The sequence below is a fragment of the Rattus rattus genome, chromosome 5 (assembly GCF_011064425.1).
Source record: "Rattus rattus isolate New Zealand chromosome 5, Rrattus_CSIRO_v1, whole genome shotgun sequence".
NCBI lineage: Eukaryota > Metazoa > Chordata > Mammalia > Rodentia > Muridae > Rattus > Rattus rattus.
This window is the reverse complement of record NC_046158.1, coordinates 137,219,380-137,238,590: the sequence shown is the minus strand read 5'-3', so window position 1 is coordinate 137,238,590 and position 19,211 is coordinate 137,219,380. Positions and strand designations below refer to the sequence as shown.

The 19,211-nt window shown below is 52.4% G+C and overlaps 1 protein-coding gene across 1 annotated transcript in view; it reads right to left on the bottom strand.

Moving 5' to 3' along the window:
- Nucleotides 1-2,820: 2,820 nt before the first annotated feature.
- Nucleotides 2,821-19,211, bottom strand: part of Ctnnbl1 (catenin beta like 1) — a 157,366-nt gene continuing 140,975 nt past the window's right edge. Inside the window, exons 14-16 of the mRNA XM_032904637.1 lie at nt 9,917-10,054; nt 9,724-9,796; nt 2,821-3,012 (exon numbers count right to left, since the gene is read on the bottom strand). Of these exons, the coding sequence (XP_032760528.1) occupies nt 2,924-3,012; nt 9,724-9,796; nt 9,917-10,054 (300 nt within the window). The 3' untranslated portion in view covers nt 2,821-2,923. The remainder of the gene's footprint in view (nt 3,013-9,723; nt 9,797-9,916; nt 10,055-19,211) is intronic.

Sequence of the window (19,211 nt, the reverse complement as noted above, 5' to 3'; positions counted from 1 at the left end):
ACCCATCTTGCTGCCACTAGATTCAGGGGTGTGGACCCCACCATCTGTGAAGTAGTCTGTGAAAGAGGCCGACATGACCTTTCCCTTAGGAATATCTAGCTAAGATGTCCTAGATCACATTTGGATGGGAAATAAATAGCACCTCTCTGGAGTGCTCTGCTCTAGGACCACTGGGCTGTGGACACAGGACGGACAGGAAGGGGAGCTCCAAGAGTCGGTGGACTGGGATGCAGAGCTCAGGATCAAGGACAAGAGAGGACGGCCTTCACGGGAGCCCGGGGAGTCCTCCCAGGGCTGCTCTGTGAAGCAGATGGCGTCTTAGTCAGCTGTGAGTAGCCTCAGGAGCTGGCACCCATGTCTGTGAGTCCAGGGTTCCTAGTTAGCAGAAAGACATGGGTCCGAGTTGCATTTAAAGGTCTCAGCTTTGGGTTGGGGATTTAGCTCAGTGGTAGAGCGCTTGCCTAGCAAGCGCAAGGCCCTGGTTCGGTCCCCAGCTCAAAAAAAAAAAAAAAAAAGGTCTCAGCTTTATGGAGTATTATGATCAGAAGTAATAATTCAGTAATCATGTCCCGTCCCGTCGAGGTCACAGTCCTCGAACTGTGCACTTTCCTGTCCCCATAGGAACTAGACTTTGTATTTCCCCTCCCCTTAAACCCATCAGACAGGGCCCACTCACTATCTGTGAACTCGTGTGTGTGGGGGTGAGGTATCTGGGCGCTGAACCCAGGGCCTTGCACAGGCTAAGCAAGTATTCATTTGGGAGACTAAGGGAGCTAAGTTCTGACTTATTTTGGCAGAAGGGCTTTTGGGGCAAAAAAGGATCTCAGGCAGCTTCTAACAGGCAGGCTGGCAGGTGGAGGGAGCCACTGACAGAGGGCTGCTGTCTGGAGATCCACGAAGCCTGGCTCCCTGGGCTGGCTACCCTGCATATGGGCAAGAGGCCTTTGGAAGCTCAAGACTGGGCAGTGCTGTCCACACATTGGGAAGATGGTTGGGTGGCAGGAGCAATGTTTTAAAATTAAGATGTGAATTTGGAAGCCATGTGTGTTACCTGGCTAAAAACCAATGCAGTTTTAAAAATACAAGAAGTATTGAACAAGCAGTGATCAAAGGAGGACCAGCTTTAGCTGAAGTCGGTGACTCCATAGGTCACTGTATGCATGCTCTGTTCCGTGGACTCTAAAGTGCGCATCGACATAGACAACATGCTGAGATGGAAACCATGCCAGCCAGTGCTCTGAGACTGGGGGATTACAGCAGAGGGATCAGATACACCTTGGTTCGACTCTGGGTTGTGATTCACTGGCCACAGGACCTGAGCCCTTGGGGTTCAGTAAGAAGCAAGAAGCATTGTGTGGCATCGGGACCCAGAGGCCCTTGCAAGGGTGTGGTGCTCCTTGCAGCTTCTTTGGTAACTGAGGGCTCGTGCTATGCTGTGAGGAACCTCTGGCTTTCCACTGCTGCCCACACTCCCTGCATGTGAGCACTCTCCTGAGGATGGCTGTGATGTGGGCGGGGTGGCGAGGCCTTCACTTCACCTCAGCCAGGAGGTCAGCCATACTGACCAAGCCACAGCCACAGGATGGAAGCCAAGTCAGTCTCAAAACTACCCACCACGTCTGTCAACGTGGGCTCTTCACTCCCGTGAGCGCTAGGGTACTGTCAGCCTGCTCTGGGGATGTCACAAGAGGACAAAAGCACATATCCAACGGATAAGGTCAGGGTCATCTGCTGACCTTACCCAGGAGCCTAAAACACCAGCACCAGGGCCATGCACAGATTTTCATTATTATAATATTTGTTGTTATTATTAATATTATATTACTATTATTAATTTATAGTTTTTTTTTTTTTGAGACAAGGTTTCTCTATGTGGTCCTGGCTATCCTGGAACTTGCTCTGTAGACCAGGTTAGCTTTGTACTCAGAGATCTGCCTGCCTTTGCCTCCCAAGTGCTGGGATTAAAGGCATGCACCACTATACCCATCCAAAAAAAAAAAAAAAACTTATGGTTGCAAATGGTAATGTTCAAATTCCCTCACGTGTTATGACATTTCTGTGGGAAGCGCGCAAGACTAGAGAAGCAGATCAAACTGAGGGCTGATGGTTTAGCAGCCCCTTCCTTAGCAGCTTTACTAGATACAAACCACATCACTTGATCTGTCCTCTGAGAATGGACAGCAGTGGTAGCAGTGTGCTCACACAGACGTAACCATCCCATGGCCGACCATAGTGTGTTTCCACTGCCCTGTGAGAAAACCACACACCCTTCGTTCCTCCCCTCCATCCCCTGGCTCCTGAGCTCCAAGCAGCCAGCGCTCTGTGCTGTCTAGACTTGTCTACTCAGGCATTTCAAGACAGAAGCACTGGGACTGCAGTGTGCTGGGACTGCTGTGGTGGGTAATCTCAGGCCCTGTAGTCCTAGAGCCCTGCCCAGACTGCTGTGCACTAACACTCCTACAGGTGCTGTCCACACCGGGTGCCTCCTGTCACCACCCACAGGTGCTGCCCACACCGGGTGCCTCCTGTCACCACCCACAGGTGCTGCCCACACCGGGTGCCTCCTGTCACCACCCACAGGTGCTGCCCACACTGGGTGCCTCCTGTCACCACCCACAGGTGCTGCCCACACCGGGTGCCTCCTGTCACCACCCACAGGTGCTGCCCACACCGGGTGCCTCCTGTCACCACCCACAGGTGCTGCCCACACCGGGTGTCTCCTGTCACCACCGGCCCTCTGGCCTTCTCCAGGTGTGCCTGTGCTTACTGGGAAGGAGTGGGACAGGGTTGGCGGGAAGACTGCGCATACAATGTCAGCACCAGGATACCAAAACTAACTTTAATTTGTTCACACCATACAACTGTAAAAATGATTTCCAGGAGGGAGCCAAGGGTATGTGGCTGTCAAGCTCTGCCTAGCATTCTAGAAGTTCTCCAACAAGCCCAGGATGCGCTTCTGCTCGGTCTCTCGGAACTCAGGGCTCCGGCCATCTCCAATGTTCTCTGCGTACTCTAGGGGAAAAGGACAGGGTGAGTTAGGCTGGATCATGTTTGTGGTCCCTGAGTTGTGTGTCTCCACACTGTTCCCAAATCTTAGTGCACAACAAGGAGCCTGAGGCTTGTGAGCTACTGAGGACCATGATCCTGGAGGCTCTTTGTGGGAAGGGTCTGACTTACCTTCCCACCTCCATGTCTTCTCCCAGCACATCTGTCTTCACCCTTCATGCTGTCACTCAACACAAACCTAGTGGGGCGCTAATGAGCCTGAACACCTGCATCTCTCATCTGTTCAAGCTCTGGCCCCGCTCCCGAATGAATGTGATGTGATGTGACTCTTTCACAGGTCTTTGAGGAACAATGAGGGCATTTTGTTCTGCCACATGGGGACAGACAACATTCTTGGCTTGTCTCTCATATGCCAAAGACCAACTGTGATCTTGGATGTCCCAGTCTCCAGAACTTTAAGGAAAGAAACTTCTTCCTTTATAACAAATATCCTGCCTCAGGCATTCTGTTATTGTAGCAGCACAAACTGGCAAGAAAGGTGCCTGGCAAGTATGCTCTGCCCTAGTTTGTGCTTTGCAGTGTGGGGGCATGTCAACAGCATGGAATCATGGGAACACATCCTAGAAATGCAAGGATCAAGGCACACTCTGCTGCTTACATATGAAGCTCTGGGGGTGTGGTTCAGTGCTGGACGACTTGGCTGGCATGGGCGAGGCCCTGCATTCAGTCCCTAGTATAGCAAGAAGAAAAAAAGGGGATCTGCTTCCACCTACTTCCCAGTGAGAGTGAACAGAAATATACGGCACCTGTCAGGAGCCGTGGGGGAGGGAGGCTTGCTGAGAACCAGGGAGATCAGTGGAGGACTGTCCAAGGCTGGGGCACTGATCAGCACATCCTGCTTGGGCACTGAGGGTGTTCACTAGGACCACATCCTCTCCTGTCCCAGTATGATCATTCTGTTTCAATTCTCAATGGAGGTTCCGAGTCACTTCCCCGGAGGGAACTCACCCCAGGTGCACAGAGCACAGAGACCAAGGCAGTGAATGCCCTGTCCCCATGGCCACTTTAGCAAGTTTCTCAACCAAGCCGTGGTAGGGAGGCAAGGCTGCCTGATGAGCCACACTCTGGAAATATTCACACTTACTGTGCCTGGTTCTACAGATGTGGCCAAGCCACAGGCAGGTTGAGGGTCCAGTCCTGCTCAGAGATGCACCCAAGGATGTGAAGGAATTGAGGCGGCTTGCCTAACTATGACTTGCAAGAGGGGGCATTTACCCAGCATCAACAGTGAAAAGAAATAGGGGTGAGGCTGGTCCCCAAAGTGGCAATCAGCAACCAAGTACCCTGCCCTTGTCTACTCCTAACTTCTGGGAAATCTGCTCCTGGAGCTTCCCAAAGCTGTTCCACAGGGCAGGCCTGGGTGCACTGCTGTGTCCAGGCCTCAGTGGCCAGGACAGGCGTGGGGTGGATTGGGCACTTCAGAGCAGTTCTCAGAAACACATGCAAGCCAAGGGCAGGGACTAGAGGAGACCCACAGGGAGCTGGCCATCCCCAGAAGCAAGTTCCACCACCGTCTCCTGCAGTGTCTCCGGCCATCGCCTGGGCCCAGACTCCATCTTTGTTTCTGGAGTTGTGTTAGAGCAGATCGTGTGCTGGCTACCGCGGGTTATTTCAGCTGCTGCAGCAGCTGATAAATATTGAACAGATTCTTCCCAGAGGTCCTGGGGAGAGTTCTCTTTGCTGTGCGAGGAAGGGAGAGGAGAGATGCTAGCTGAAGGGAGACCTCTGGGGTAGGGAAGAGAGAGCGATGGAGGACCAGGGAAAGGGAGGGAAGGAGGGGTGGGCTAGAGAGAGGGGGCCATCAGCACCCTTCCCTACTTTCACAGCATCTGAAAGGCTCTCAGAATAAGGGCTTCGATGGAGCTCTAACCCAGGCAGCAGTGCTGAACACATAAATATTAAAGCAAACTTTAGACAGCAGGTTTACCACACAGACACGGAATACAAGCTGTTCTGTGTATGTTCAGAGGGAGAGGGGTGTGGGGAGGGCAAAGAGAAAAGCTGTTTTCCAGGCAGGGGTCTGGACCAGTGCGTGCGGCTTACTCAGAGCTCCTTAGGAGATGCAGGGTGGAGGAGGGAGGGATGGGCAGGCCAGCGTCTCCATACTGAAGACCTCATTGACACACCAAACACGAGACAGAAACTGCCGAGGCAGGTGCCTCAGGTCCACAGTGCCTGCTTGACAACACTGGGGTTGGCGACTTGCTTTAGCAGGACATTTGCGGGGCCAGGGGAACTTATTAAGGATACCCTCTGAGAGAGGAAACTGCTGTTGGTGCTGATGGGCCACATGGCCATTTTAGCTGGCTGGTGAAGCACCCACACGACAGTATCTGGAGGGACGGCATTGGCCACAGCTTTGCTGCTGGTTCCTCAGTCCAGGTCAAGGAAGAAAGGTCTCCATGTAATGAGCACATCCTCGCTCCTAGACACCCAACACACTTCAGCCTCACAACAGGCACCAAGTGACATGGGACATGGGTGGCACCACCCAGCCCCAGCAGTCTTGGTGTCTCTATGTGCTTACTGGTCATCCTGCATTCCAGGGCTTCTGGACGACCACAGGTAACACAGGATAAAAGTGCGGCTGAGCCTGGTCTGGTGTCACAGGCCGGTAATCACGGCTGCTCAGGCAGGAGGATCACAAGTTCAAGTCCTCTCCCCGGGGCTGCAGAGGGAGGACCCTCTCAAAAATAAAACAAGAAAACCAAACAAACCCCTAAAACCGAACAACAGAGTCCAAGAAGGGTGGCTAAGAGCATGTGTGTGCGTGTGCGTGTGCGTGTGTGTGCGTGTGTGTGTGTGTGTGTGTGTGTGTGTGTGTGTGTGTGTGTGTGTGTGAGTGCACGCACATGCGCTCATGAGCATGTCAGTGAGGTACGGCTCTTCCTTTGAGATTGGCTTTCCGTCAAAGCCTAAAGACCCATCTTGGTACACAGCTCGCTCAGTGGTGAACATGCCCTGCTCTGTGGCAGAATCAAGGGTGGAGGCAGGGAGCCACCACTATCCTGAGGAGCCCCTCGGGGAACTGCCCTTATCAGTTCCTTCAAGAGCCTGTGGTCTTCAGGCCTGTCCGCCTGTTTGGGGATGGCTGGCCCAGGGAGCGCCGAGTAAGCAGTCTGCAGAAAGCAGGGCTTTAATGAGCCATCAATTATTCTGGTGCTCTTGGCACCCCCCAACAGAAAAGGAGGGAGGAAACCATGAAAAAGGGGACTAAAAACCCTGGGAAAGTCCCCTGCTGGGCCTGCCTCATCAGCGGTTTCCTGAGACCTCCAGGGACACATCAGCTGTCATCCTGCCAGCAAAACTTAGGAAATATGTAGGCCATAAAATCAAAGAAAAAAGCTCTCATCTAATTAGTATGTTAAAAAAAGGAGGCAACCCAAACTGAAAAACAAAATTAAAATCAAAGAGGACAGAGTGATGAGCTGGTGTTCTTTATGAGGCTTTGTTTCCTCACTCATTTTGATGGTGAAGGCTAGGGAAGAGGGGGAGGGGAGAGGGGAAGGGGGGAGGTAGGGATGAGAGGAGGGCAGGGCAGGCTTCTGGGGTGGCCTGCACAGAGCCAGCCCTGATCCTCTAACCTTGACACTGACCTCACGCTGCTAAATGACAGGCACTGAGGGTCCTTCTGTATCCTGTAAGGGGGGTCATAGATATGGCACAGGCTCTGGATCACTGGGCCCAGGGATAGGCTCCCCCTGTCATGTAAGAGGCAGGGTGGCCCACAGGAGGGGCTGAGACCCTTTCATTATAAAGGTCAGCATCATGTTGCAGGCCTTCTTGACAAAGTAATGGTGTCCAGTTCCCTGCTGCAACTACTGTCACCCACGCACTAATGGCTTCAAATATCCAAACCATCTCCTGTGAGCTCTAGTGAGGTGCCTACAGGCTGCTGGCAAACAGGGTGACGCTGTCACTACATATATCCCAAGCTCACTATGGACTCAAAGAATTCATAACCTGTCATCATACCTGCCTCACTGGCTAGGATCAAGTCCAGATCACGATGCCTGCCTGCCGGGACTCTGGCCCCTGCTCCTCTGCCAGGACGTGCTTGGCTGTTCACTGCCCTCCTGCCTGTCTGCTGCCTCTTGACTCTAGTTTACAACTCTTAGGTGGCACCTAGCACACTGTCTGTGATCAGCAAGGAGGAATGCGCTGTCTCCTGCACTAGAGGCAGATCTGGGCCAGAGCAGCGTCCACTGACTGACTGACTTGTAAGAGGTCACTGACCCATCTGTGTCCCTCTGATCTGCCTACTCCAGGAGGGTATGCGCTGGGGACACTGCCTAGCTAGCACCTGAAGAGCCAGGAGGGATCTTAGGAGACGTCATTGCCATTAATCCCTAGGAGGAGGGCTTGGATGAGCAGTGTTGGAACACTGTTGAGTTCCTATTATGAGCCGTTGCCCCAGGAATTAGGAGACATGGTGGATAAGTCAGCGACATGCCTCATATCACGGAGCTTCCCCTTTAATGCGTGAGACAGATCAAATGAGTAAACCAACACATGGATAGAAACAATTACTGACTGATAAAGGGCTTGGGAGGAATACAGACGGAGAGGAGCCATGGACTCAAGACAGCATCAGGAGGCCGAGTGGGCGGGACTTCCTGTGGTCAATGCCTAGAGAACCCGGCTTGGAAGGAGGGTGTGGGGTCTGGTCAGAGGTGGGGGGAAGGAAGGCATAGCAGAGAGCAGATGTGCGGGCCTCTCCCCGGCCCAGACCCACAGTGAATAATGCTGTCAGCACCTAGGGTGAGCCAGCACGGAGGGTGGCGGAGGCTGCTTGAACGAGATTTTTTTGAATGACCTAAGATATACACAGAACAGTTCAGAAAGGAAAACATCCACCTACTACGTTTCAAGCCACTACCAACACTTTCCCCTTCCTGGAAGCTGGCTGTTTTGACTAAAGGGATGGAGATGCGGGGAGAAGCCGGGGAAGCAAGACAGCAGAGCCCAGGGTGATCAAAAGCTCTAATTGAACATGTAGGCGTTGGGAGTAAATGGCAGTTACAGGCTGGAGGTGCGGTCCCCCCAGTCCCTAGGAGGAGGCTGGCTCACACCAGTGAATTCCCGAGGCTCTGAGACTGAAGGGAACACCCAGGGTCCCCCCCCAGGGCCAGGGCCACCCCACCCTCTTCTCTTTGGAGGGAAGAGCAGATGCTAAGGCCTCACAACTGTCCGTCATCGGCATGGACACCGTGGGTACCACGCCTGCAGCCTGGCAGGGCTGCACCAAGCATATGGCTCCCAGCCCCGGGCCTTCACTCACTGTCCTTTCCTCTTGGAATGCCGCCGTCTCAGCCCCCAGACCAGCCTCCCGCAGGCCTTCAGCTGAGCCTTACTGCTGGCAGTGATGAACATAGTTACCTAACGTTTTATGACCACCATTTAGTGAGCTTACTGAGACTCAACAGTCCCCATAGCTGCCACAGCCACCTCCTTCACCTGCAGGTACAAAGGCTGGGTCTCCTCCTGAGGTAACACAGCCATCGCAGAGCCAGGAGGCAGATCTGGAGCTGGCCTCACAGCCACTCATCTTTCCTTCCTCTCGCCTGGAAGGAGCTACGAACAGCTGAGATGCAAACCTCAGTCAGTGTAGCCCAACTGTTATCTAAGCAGTGTGCAGATCAAGGTCCAGGAGGAAAGTGTCTCTGTCTGTGCTCTACCAACCCGACAGGACCCTGAACTGTGGCGCCATCCTGGACATCTAAGCCCATCCTGTCCTGGTCAGTGCCGAGCCAAAGTGGCCCGTGTTGCTCCTGCAGCCTGAGCTCAGTATAGACAGTCTGCCTTGTGGGTGACCAGAAGCCTCTCCAGAGCTACTCTGGCCTGGTCAGGTTCAGAAAAAGACCCAGGAGCACTTGGGAGATAACCTCGAGAACGAAGGGAGGAGAAATGCTCACCTTTAATGCTCCGTGCAAGGCCAGCAGCGCCTTGCTCAACCTTCCCACACTTCTCAGCACGAACATGGGAAAGGTACGGTGCTGGCTCAGGGTGAGGCGAGCCTTGCTAAGCCACCACCTCAGAGTCACTGCTCGGCCTGCAGAGCCGAGCATCTTGTCATGTCCTCGTCCTCTGAACTACTCTATGCAGCCAAGAACCACCTTCTTATTTTCTGTTTGCTGTGGCTTAAGTGTGAGTGTAAGGGGTGCCTGCTTGTGTGTGAGTGCATGCTTGTGTGTGCGCATACATGCAGAGGCCACAGGTTAAAGTCAGCACCCTTCTCAGTGAACCTGAACTGAGGGACTCAGCTAGACTGGCTGGCCAGCGAGCTCCAGGGTCCTCCTGACCCCGCCTGCCGATGTGTGCCAGGCCTTGCGCATGGGTGGTGGGGATCTGAACTCAAGTCCTCATGCTCTGTGAGGCAAGCACTGTATGGGCTGAGCCACTTCCCCAGCCTGTGTGTTTGAGAAGCAGACAGTCCTGAGCCCTGGTGCCTCTTATCTGTGTGTTTAGGTTGTAGAGCTGGAAGGGGAGAGAGGAGGTGGGTGGACTGTGCTTGACGCAGATGACCCAGCACAGTTAAGTGTAGAGGAACTTGCGCTTTCTGTCTAGAGCATCTGAGGCACCAGTTGCTGGGGACATTCATGGGATCCAGCGAGTGCGAGCGGCCCCAGAGGTACAACTCAGCAGCACTCGACTCACCCTTGATGATGTGCCTGACGATCTTGATGGAGCTGCCACGCATGTTCAGGATCTGGTGAACCCGCTGGCGAATCTAAGCAGAGAACAGGATGGGGAAGTACAGTGTCATCCTTACTCCTCCCGATATGGAGGACCCATAGCGAGGGGACTACAGGAAGCACTGCGCTTCTGTCCATGCGGGTGGCCCTCCTACCTGGGGGACATTGGCATTACAGATCTCCGCCATGATGTAGCAGATGTGCTGTAGGATGAAGAGGCCGGCATCCAGGCGCCTCAGGTAGAACTCGTCCTCCATGTCATTGTCTATGATCTCCCCACGCCGCACTATGTCCTGGAAACAAACAAGTACCGGATAGCACTGAGATAGCACTGGGCGAGGCAAAGGATGAGTCTCCAGTCTGGTCATGCTACACAAAGAGCAGCACCACTCAGCAGGGAAAGCCTCTCCCTCTGTCCTGAAGCATCGTCCTGGTTCTCCTCATTCTACATGGACCATGGAGGCCACAGACACAAGTTCAAAGCTCCTCCTTCCTGATGACTTGGGGCCAGAGTGGCCTCACTCATCTGCACATTCCATTCCGGAAAAGCTGAAGAGAGAACAGCAAGCGCCAGTTTCTCTCTTTTTAAAACTTTACGGCTTTCATTTTGTTTTGTTTTTCCAAGACTGGGTCTCTGTATATCCTGGGATTAAAGGCGTGTGCCACCACACCTGGCTAAAACTTAGTTTGCTTTTAAAACAAATGCTTACCTGGGGCGGGGGACATGGCTTAGTGCGTGTAGTGTTTGGCCGTACAAACCTGAGGACCTGAGCACAGGCCTCCAGTGCCCAAGGAAAAAGCTAGCACGTGGGTGGATACTTGTAATCAGGGCTGGGTATGGGGGTGCAGACACAGGAGGATCCTGGAGCCCACTGGCCAGCCAGTCTAACCTGGTTTAGCGGGAGACCATGTTTCAGAGGAAAAGGTAGAAAGTGATTATGGGAGACATGTGGAGCTCTGCCCCTCATGTACATATGCACACATATGCAAATGCACTCGTACACACATATTCAAACAAAAATAAAAAAAATAAAGTGTTTGACGAGGCACGGTACTGAAGTGTAATGACCACGTGAAGGGAATGAGTGGCTCTTTTCCCACTCTCCTCTCCAGGAAATGACTGCTTCAGCCTACCCACTCTTTACGCTTCACACGTAACTTCTCTGTCAGACACACATTCCTCCATCCTCGACCACAAGAACCCAGTCGCCTTCTCCCCAGCCTGCCCAGTGTCCAGGTAACAGCACTGGCATATGTGTCCCTAGCTTCTGCTATATCTGTGACAAGATACAACTGTCTCATTGTTTCTTACTAGTCCATCATCCCTCTACACTTCCAAAGTGATGACAGGCTCTCTCCAACACCCGCCAGACTGTCTATACCCTTCTTCCTTTGCAGCCAATTCTTATTTAAAAACAAAACAAAACAAAACAAAACTCCCCCAATGAAACAGGCTTATAGAGCCACCATGCACACACCATGCCATTCTCCCGTGCATGACCTGTGACACAGTTTTACTGACCACCCTGGAGTTCAACACTGCAGCACTTCTAGAATACCACCCCTCCCTCAATCTGTCGTCAAGCAGCACAGACTGCTGGGAGAATTCTCACCCCTATCATGAGCTTGGCCTCACGATTCCCTGACATGGACCCTGAATGTCCCTCAAGTCCATACTGTTTTTAAACAACCACTGAGATGACATGACCTCTCCCTGTGCACCTCAGGCACAGACTGTCGCCATCCATGTGGAGAGTCAACATCAGGGTGGACTGTGAGCTCCAGGACACTGGGTGGGGCTCAGGGTGAATAGACAAAAAGGCGTCTCTGCTGTGGGCCTGAGTGCGGATAGTCTGCTCCAATGTGGACCAGTCTAAGAGGCAGGAGCTGGGCCCACACTTGCGATGACAATGGCCCATTTCCTAATCCCTGGCTATTTTTATGGCCATGGCTCCTTCTGACAACACAGGCTCCTGTCAGTGAGGGAGCCCTGGGGACACTAGAACTGGAAGGCTTAGCACATGGCCGTCAATCTCCAGCAGGAGCCCTTCAGAGACCACTTAGTCGCAGATAATGCACTTCTTTATTTACCGGGGGCCAGCCTCACGGCAGCAGCGCAAGGCTACTTTTCATCTCGCCCCTAAAGGCCTGTCTACAAGGCAGAGGGCTGCAAGCTGGCTCTGCCGGGATCACCGCCAGGAATCCCCAGCCTCACTCAGTAGCCAACTTCTTGGTAATCTGGTAATCGTTAACGCTCACACAGTAGTCACAGAGCAATGCTGATGTCACAGTGTTTATTATAAAGAGCCTCACTCTCTTCTTACACAGATCCTAACTTCCTGCTCCAGGGGGAGGTCCAGGAACCAACCTAACTTCCATTCACAAAAGCATACGGTGCCCGTACTGTGCATTTCTACCTCACCATAGAGTTTAAGGTCTTATTATACACACATCTCCTTAGGAGCAAAATTAAAGGGGAGAGGGAAGGGATTATTAATCCCACTGCACAAATCAGAAACTAAGGCACGCGGAGGTGAAATTGCTCATTATTCATAATTGCCCGTTAACAGAATACAGACTCCCTGAGGAGGGGACACTTGTCGGATCCACCTCTCTGAGGAGATGAGTAACAGTACGGTTCAGGACCTGGCCTTAGTAGATGTCAAGGATCTAGGAACAGGAAATACTACCCTAAGGCAAAGAAGACAGAAAGAAAAGTAAACAGGGAAGAGGAAAGAGAAGGAAGGAGGCTCCCGGAGGGACTGGAATCCCTGCACTCACCCGCCCACACCTAACTGTGCCAGCTCCCGTGCGCAGAGCAGGGACTGCAGAGGCTCTCATAGTGTAGGGAGCTTAACACACAGGAGTGAACCATTTCTGAAGGCAGCACGAAGACAGGACACGGGTCCTGCATGAATCCTGTAGGCCCAGAGACCTGACAAGGCCTGAGGGAGCCGGGAGAGGCTGAGCCTCTGAGCTGGAATCTGACTGAGTCTCAGAAGACATTCTAGACACAAGAACAGGTGAATTTCTATGATTCTGATGAGGCCAGCTTGGTCTATATATGAGACCCTTTCTCAAAAAAAAAAAAAAAAAAAAAAACAAGACAAAACAAAAACCAACACCAACAAAAACAACCTATTATAAAACAAACAGCTAGAAATAATGGTGAAGAGAGGCCGGCCTGGTTGGCTTGGGAGAGCAAAGTGGTGTGCCACGCACAGACAGAACAGGGGGAGGGAGCAGGGGAGTGGCTTTGTTTGCGAGCTCCCAGGAACCAGCACCTCACATTACTTCTGATAGATTACTATGGGATAGGATCACAGGAGGCCATGGGAATAGTGATCACTCCTGGATCACCCACCCATGGAAGGGAGCAGCTGAGCCCTGAAGGTAGCCTTTGGTGTCAGGCACTCACTCCTTACTCCCCACACCATCGTTACACCAGCTCAAGCAGGGCCACCTCCCAAGGCCAGGCTGGCTGCACTGGGATGCAGACCTGCACTGGTGTTCTCCACATCAGTAACCAGCAGGCACTGAGTTCAGAATAACAGAGATGATAAACAGCCCAGAGCTCCACAATGAGGCTGGGCCAGCTGCTGGTGTTCCTCTCAAGGGCCCAGGGCCCCAACGGTGCTTCCTGACACACTTACTTTTTAACTGGACAGGACACGGTGCCCCAGGGTTCTCCATGCTGTTCTGTAGAAGGCACAGACCCAAGAGAGCAACGCCAAGCTCCACCTGTCCCTCCTCCTCTTTCCTGGAAGCATCTCTGACATCAGTCCATTCAACGCTCAACTCCAAACACACAGTCTTAGGACTGATTGGAACGTAGAATCTTCAAGTGCAGATCTGAGAGAAGACGACAGCTCCTCTCCAGGAAGGGCATGGCCGTCACCGACTGCGCTGAGTCAGGGTGGCTTCTGAAGGCCAGGTGTCCACCCTAGCAGGTTCAGAAGAGCCACAGAAGTGCTGTGCAGTGAGGCCCAGGTTTCGGGATGGCACCTTATCGAAGCAGTTACCATTCTGGGCTGAGGGTTTGGGGAAGCAAAACGCAAGCATGTCCTACTGCTTACGGGGAAACCAAAAGAAAGTGTCTATGTCACTCAGACAGGAAGCAAGTAAGGTTGGGCACCAATCTTTCCAGTCCCCCTTCCTCTACCCTTGGTCTTGCTATGGATGGACATGGGTAACTTAGAGCTGATTAATGAACTTCTGACTCCTTTTCTTGATTTTCCAAGACACAGATTCCTAGACAAGAACTTGATTTGTTTACCCGGCATCTTGGCGTCACAAAGTAAACATCTGACAGACACTCTAAGGGTGCCTGAGACTCCCAAATGACTGTCACACAGCACAAGTTGTACAGCTGGCTGGGACCTGTGTCTGGGGAATATAGAAGCTTAAGGACTGAAACTGATCACTGTGAGCTTCTCCACCCAATGCCTTTCCTGGTGAACAGATCCCACCGTGATCCAGGGTCTCAGGCATGCCGATGACTTTGCTCTATGGGCAGACAAGCAAACAACAAGGGAGCCGAGATACACTGAACAAAGCCCAGGGATGGGTGAGGCACATTTCCTGGACAAGGAACAGAGTGCAGTGAGTGGCCTTTGCATAGTCTAACCTGCAGCCCAGTCTTTCCTTAGCACAGTGGCACAAGCACTAAGCTAAGAAATCATCCAGCACTGAGGTACCTTCCTAGCCACTCAGGACTTCTGCCTGTTTGAGGTTGTGTAGATGGGTTTAGGGTGACGGACGGTGGTGATCAGGGGAGCCAGTTCAAGAAATGCCTGGTGCTGGAGTCAACATTAACACCCGAGCAGGGCATGGCAGTTAACCATTCAGATCACCCTCCCACAAGTAAATTAAATCTCCCTACAACAAACACACAGCCCCGGGGCCTGCCACTGCACTGGGCAGATAATTCACAAGCAACCTGGGTATGCAAATCAAGTGCTCCTGCGCTGGGACTGTTAAAGAGACAGTCCAAGAGTCCGGGTGCACATGCCTCCCCGTTTAACAAGTTTCAGAACGAGAATGTCTCCGTATATTGGCCTGCACATGGAACAGGACAGGAGTTAGGTTTTAAAGCCTCTGCATGGGAAGTGAAAGTGACTGCCTTCTGTTCTGTGTGGCCCCTGGTGGGCATGGGCAGCAGGTTTCACCTTCAGACTCCAGAGGGAAGGCCTGAGACGTATCACGTGACCACTGCAGACCTTCAGTGGAGAGTCTAGCACACTTCCCTGGTGAGGCCCTTCCATTAGTCTGTTCACTTTCAGCAACCCTGGCAGTTTCTGAGTGCCAGGCTGCCCTGGATGAATCACATTTCTTCCTCTGAACCCCAAGAAGAGCTATGACTATATCCACATTCCACACTGGAGGCTCAGGGAAGAGAGGCCCACACACTGGCTCCAAGCCTGTGTTCCCTTTCATAGCGCAAAAGAGTCTTAGTAGCATGGACCCACTCCAGCATCAGTAGATGAGCATCTGGGCACTGTCTTTAAGTTACATGGGAGCTAGTGTAAACCAAGAGCATTAAACAGAGGGATTCTTGGCCTGCCTTTCTCCCAGTAAAGAGGAAACTTAGAAATGAGAGGAGGGCTGGATGTGGCCCAGCTGGAGAGTGTGCACCTCCTGCCTCATGCTCCTGACACCCGAGTCTCAGCCATCTCATCGTAGTGGCTCACTCCTGTAATCCTATCGCCTTGGGGGTGGAGGCAGGTGACCAGAAACTGAGGGCAATCCTTGGCTACACGGCAGAGTTTAATGCTGGGCTGGCACACATGGGGCTGTGTGAAAGCTGGTGGGTGGGGGAGGAGAGACTTAGCTAGGCCAGAAGATTCCATATTCAGTTTGGGAGACGGAGTGAGAAGACACCCTGCGAGGCTTTGTTTAGCTCACTCTGTACACAAGGGCTGGGATAAAATCTTAGATGGTAATTGAGTGAATGGTGCACTGTAAGTGGAACAGATTGCGGCTCCCAGCAGCATAAGCCTGTCGGAGGGTTGCTAAAATAAACAGATTCATCGCCAAAGATGCCATGGAGGGGAATGTGAAGCGTCAAGGTGCTATTCCTGCAGGCTGGTGTGTTCTCTCTCTCAGCTGCATCTCCACTTTAAATGTTAATCTGTCTTGGGAGGCACAACCAAGCCACCAGCTCCCCTTGCCTCGTTCTGGTCACAAGCCCTTGGAGTAAGTGCTCTGAGGATGGCATTTCTACTCTGCCCTGACAGGTAGTGAGCTATCTCTGGCTGAGGGGAGGGGACCAGCATAAAGAGGTGGCTGTGAACCCTCCACATGCAGCCCCAACTGGAAGTGGCAAAGGGAGACAAGATGCCAACGCCCCCAAAGCCCTTCCTCCAAATGCCTCTAACAGGGCGCGGATCCTAGCAGACTCTTCTCAGCTGGGGAAGCCGAGGCTAGGGAACTGGGGTTGGGATATGTGCATAGCTAACAGATAGCATCTCCAGAAGAGCTCAGGGCTCTCAGGCCAGGGCCCCGGTCATAAGGAAGAGGCTGACTACACACAGCATATGTGCACGTGCCAGGTTCCCACACACGGCCTCACTCTTCCTAACAAAGGGAACTTTCTACGTTGTGTGGGGCAGAGCTGGTGCTTAACCTGGCTATACCAGGCCCCACGGTTCCACGGTGCCTTCTTTCCCTAAAAACAAACAAATAAACAAATAAAACCCCAAATACCCAACTGCTCATTTTGCCAGCGGAGAACAAGCCAACCAGTACTGAGAAGCAGAATTTCCACCATAGCAGAGAGTATCAGAAAATGATTCTATTGGGGGAGAAATTCTACCAGTGAGGACTGGGTTGGAGGCCAGAGCCACTTGTGACAATAATTCTGACGAACAGCCTCCTCTCTTAAGCCGGGGAATATCCGTGCTTAGGTCCCACTGTAAGATTAGCACTCTTATACTGACGCTTTCACCAGTGAGCAAAGCGAAGCAGGGAGTTCAAGGGAGGTACTGTGATCCACAGGCTGGAGGAGAACCAGAACCTGTGACCACTAAGTCTCTCATCGCCATCCTGAGGCTGTGGTGCAGATGTGCTGAGGTACCTAAGAGAAGCTGCGGACATTCTCAGGGATGAATTTGCTAAGAACTGAGGGAGAATACTACTGCAGCTGCTTGGTATGACAGGCAACACACGCACGCATGCACACGCACGCACTCACGCGCGCACGCACGCGCGCACGCACACACCCTGATGACTGTCTACACACCCAAGCCCTGAAGGCTTCCAAGCGGCAGCCAGATGCAGCAGAAGAGGGTGCAGAAGAGGTGGTGCAGACATAATGGACAAACATTCTGCAGGTGTTTTAGCCTCCGATCTGAGATTCTTTTGCCTTTGTCTCCCAAATCCTGAGATTATAGATGTGCACCATCATGCCTGGCTCTTGCAGATCTGAGAAAGCATGAGTCCAGGGGAGGAACATGTAGCTTCTTCATGTAGTGATGGGTGTGGAATGTGGCAGGGTCTGGTTCACCTCTAAGCTGATGGTATCACAACAACACTGGTTTGACTGTGTGTGTGTGTGTGTGTGTGTGTGTGTGTGTGTGTGTGTGTGTGTGTGTGTGTGTGTGTGTGTTGGGGGTGGTCTCTGGGTAGGGGTGAGGAAGACCCACAGAGCACACTCCTTGAGCTAAGGAGACTAGTAGGTAGCTGCTGTGTGAAAGTTAAGGAAGCGACTATGGTCACCTGCGATGCAGCCTGTGGCAGTGAGAAGGAGATGGGAGCCACTGCAGGTCAAGCTTGTCTGGTGGACGTGTGACATGAAGCGGCAGATGGCTTCCAGGGTCTGATTGGTTACACTGGTGAATGGCCCTAGGGTGTTTCCACTCTAGGGACCCCATGGTTTGGGTTTGCACTGAATGAATCAGAAAGCCTGAAAGAGACGTCCAGGTACATGCTACGCACGGGAGGCCCTGGCACAGCCCTGACCCTCACAAAGCCTACAGCAGGCCTGGGAGGTGGCATGGAGGTGAGACATTAGCCTCACTAAGTGAGCACTCAGGTTCAGAAAGGCAAAAACCAGTGCTCAGGGCCACGCTGTGGGGCGAGCATGAGGAGTGGAGTCAGACCTCAGACCCACTGACTTCTCTTCCAGTTACTGACTGGAACTGACTGTCAGAGAAGCAGGAGCCAAAGGGGCCGTGGCTGAAACGGTGGGCGTCCAAAGAGAGAAGTTGGAGACAGGAAAAAGGCACCATGAAGCTCTCCCCTCTCCCACTATCTTCTGCTGGCAAGCTCACTGGCTGAGAGTCTGTGAGGCACTGGTTTAAAGATGAGCTGAGAGGAACCCTCAGCAGGATGTGCTCTCTTTTTTAAAGCGAGCTTTGGAAGCTTCCAGCATAGTTAGTAGAACAGTGGAAGCCAGATCTCCACCTGGCGCTCAGGGTCACGCACCCCACATGTTCACTCCACCTTTCACACCCCTCTTCCACCCAGTCACCCATATCTTCAAGTGAGTTCTGGAGGCTGAAGAAACAGCCGGTCTGCTTAAGATATCAAGTCCTGTGGATACTGTTTCATTACAGAGTCCATCTTTTTCTTTGCAGGATAAAGCCGGGAATGATTTAACTGTGGCAAAATTAGCATGCAATTTGTAAGTCATTACGGTGCGAAGTATGTGGTGAGAACACTTTATTGAATAAACCTGCTGAGTATAATTTTCCCAGGAACTAAGAAAGAAAAGCCTCTCTCTAAGGCTCTCCTCCCTCTTTCAGAAATCCCTGCCAGCACCTATCTAATTATGTCTTGCTTCTGAAGGCAGCTTCTGTACGCTGAACCCACAGGGATCCTGGTCTTTTCTGGGCTTCAGCCTGTTTGGGGAGCCCAGTGAAATCTGCTGAGACAAGCACCCTGGGTATTTACTGATCACGAGGGCTGCTGCTTGCTGAAGAGTTGGAAGCATTACACGGCCTTTAAAAGTTCAAATCTTGTTAACCAGGAGCCCCTGGGGTATGTCCAACTTCACTCTGGAGCTCAAGGACACTGAGTACAGCGGGAACACACTGGGCACCAACCAGCCCAAGGCATGGACGGCGCTCTCTGCCAGTTACACATCATTGTGGTAATATACTATGAACTGAAAATGCATAAAATAATCTAGTGCTGGAGGAGTCCCATACATGCTCCTAAGCACACGTGTGTTTCCTCAGCACAGACGGCTGCAGGACTAGAGATGCTGCTCCACAGGAGAGCGCTGCCCGGCATGTGCAAGGCCTTGGCTTCCATTCCTAACACTGCCTGCAGCAAAACAAACCAAGACCCACACCAACCAAACACTATGGTGCTGTTGCAGCTACATTAGAATCCACTTGTGCGTACTTATGTGTTTTCACCAAGAGGGGTTGTGGGGGGTTTTGTAAACTAAGCATTACAGGCAACAATGAAAGTTATGGAACAATGTGGGGGTAGACAGATCCTTTA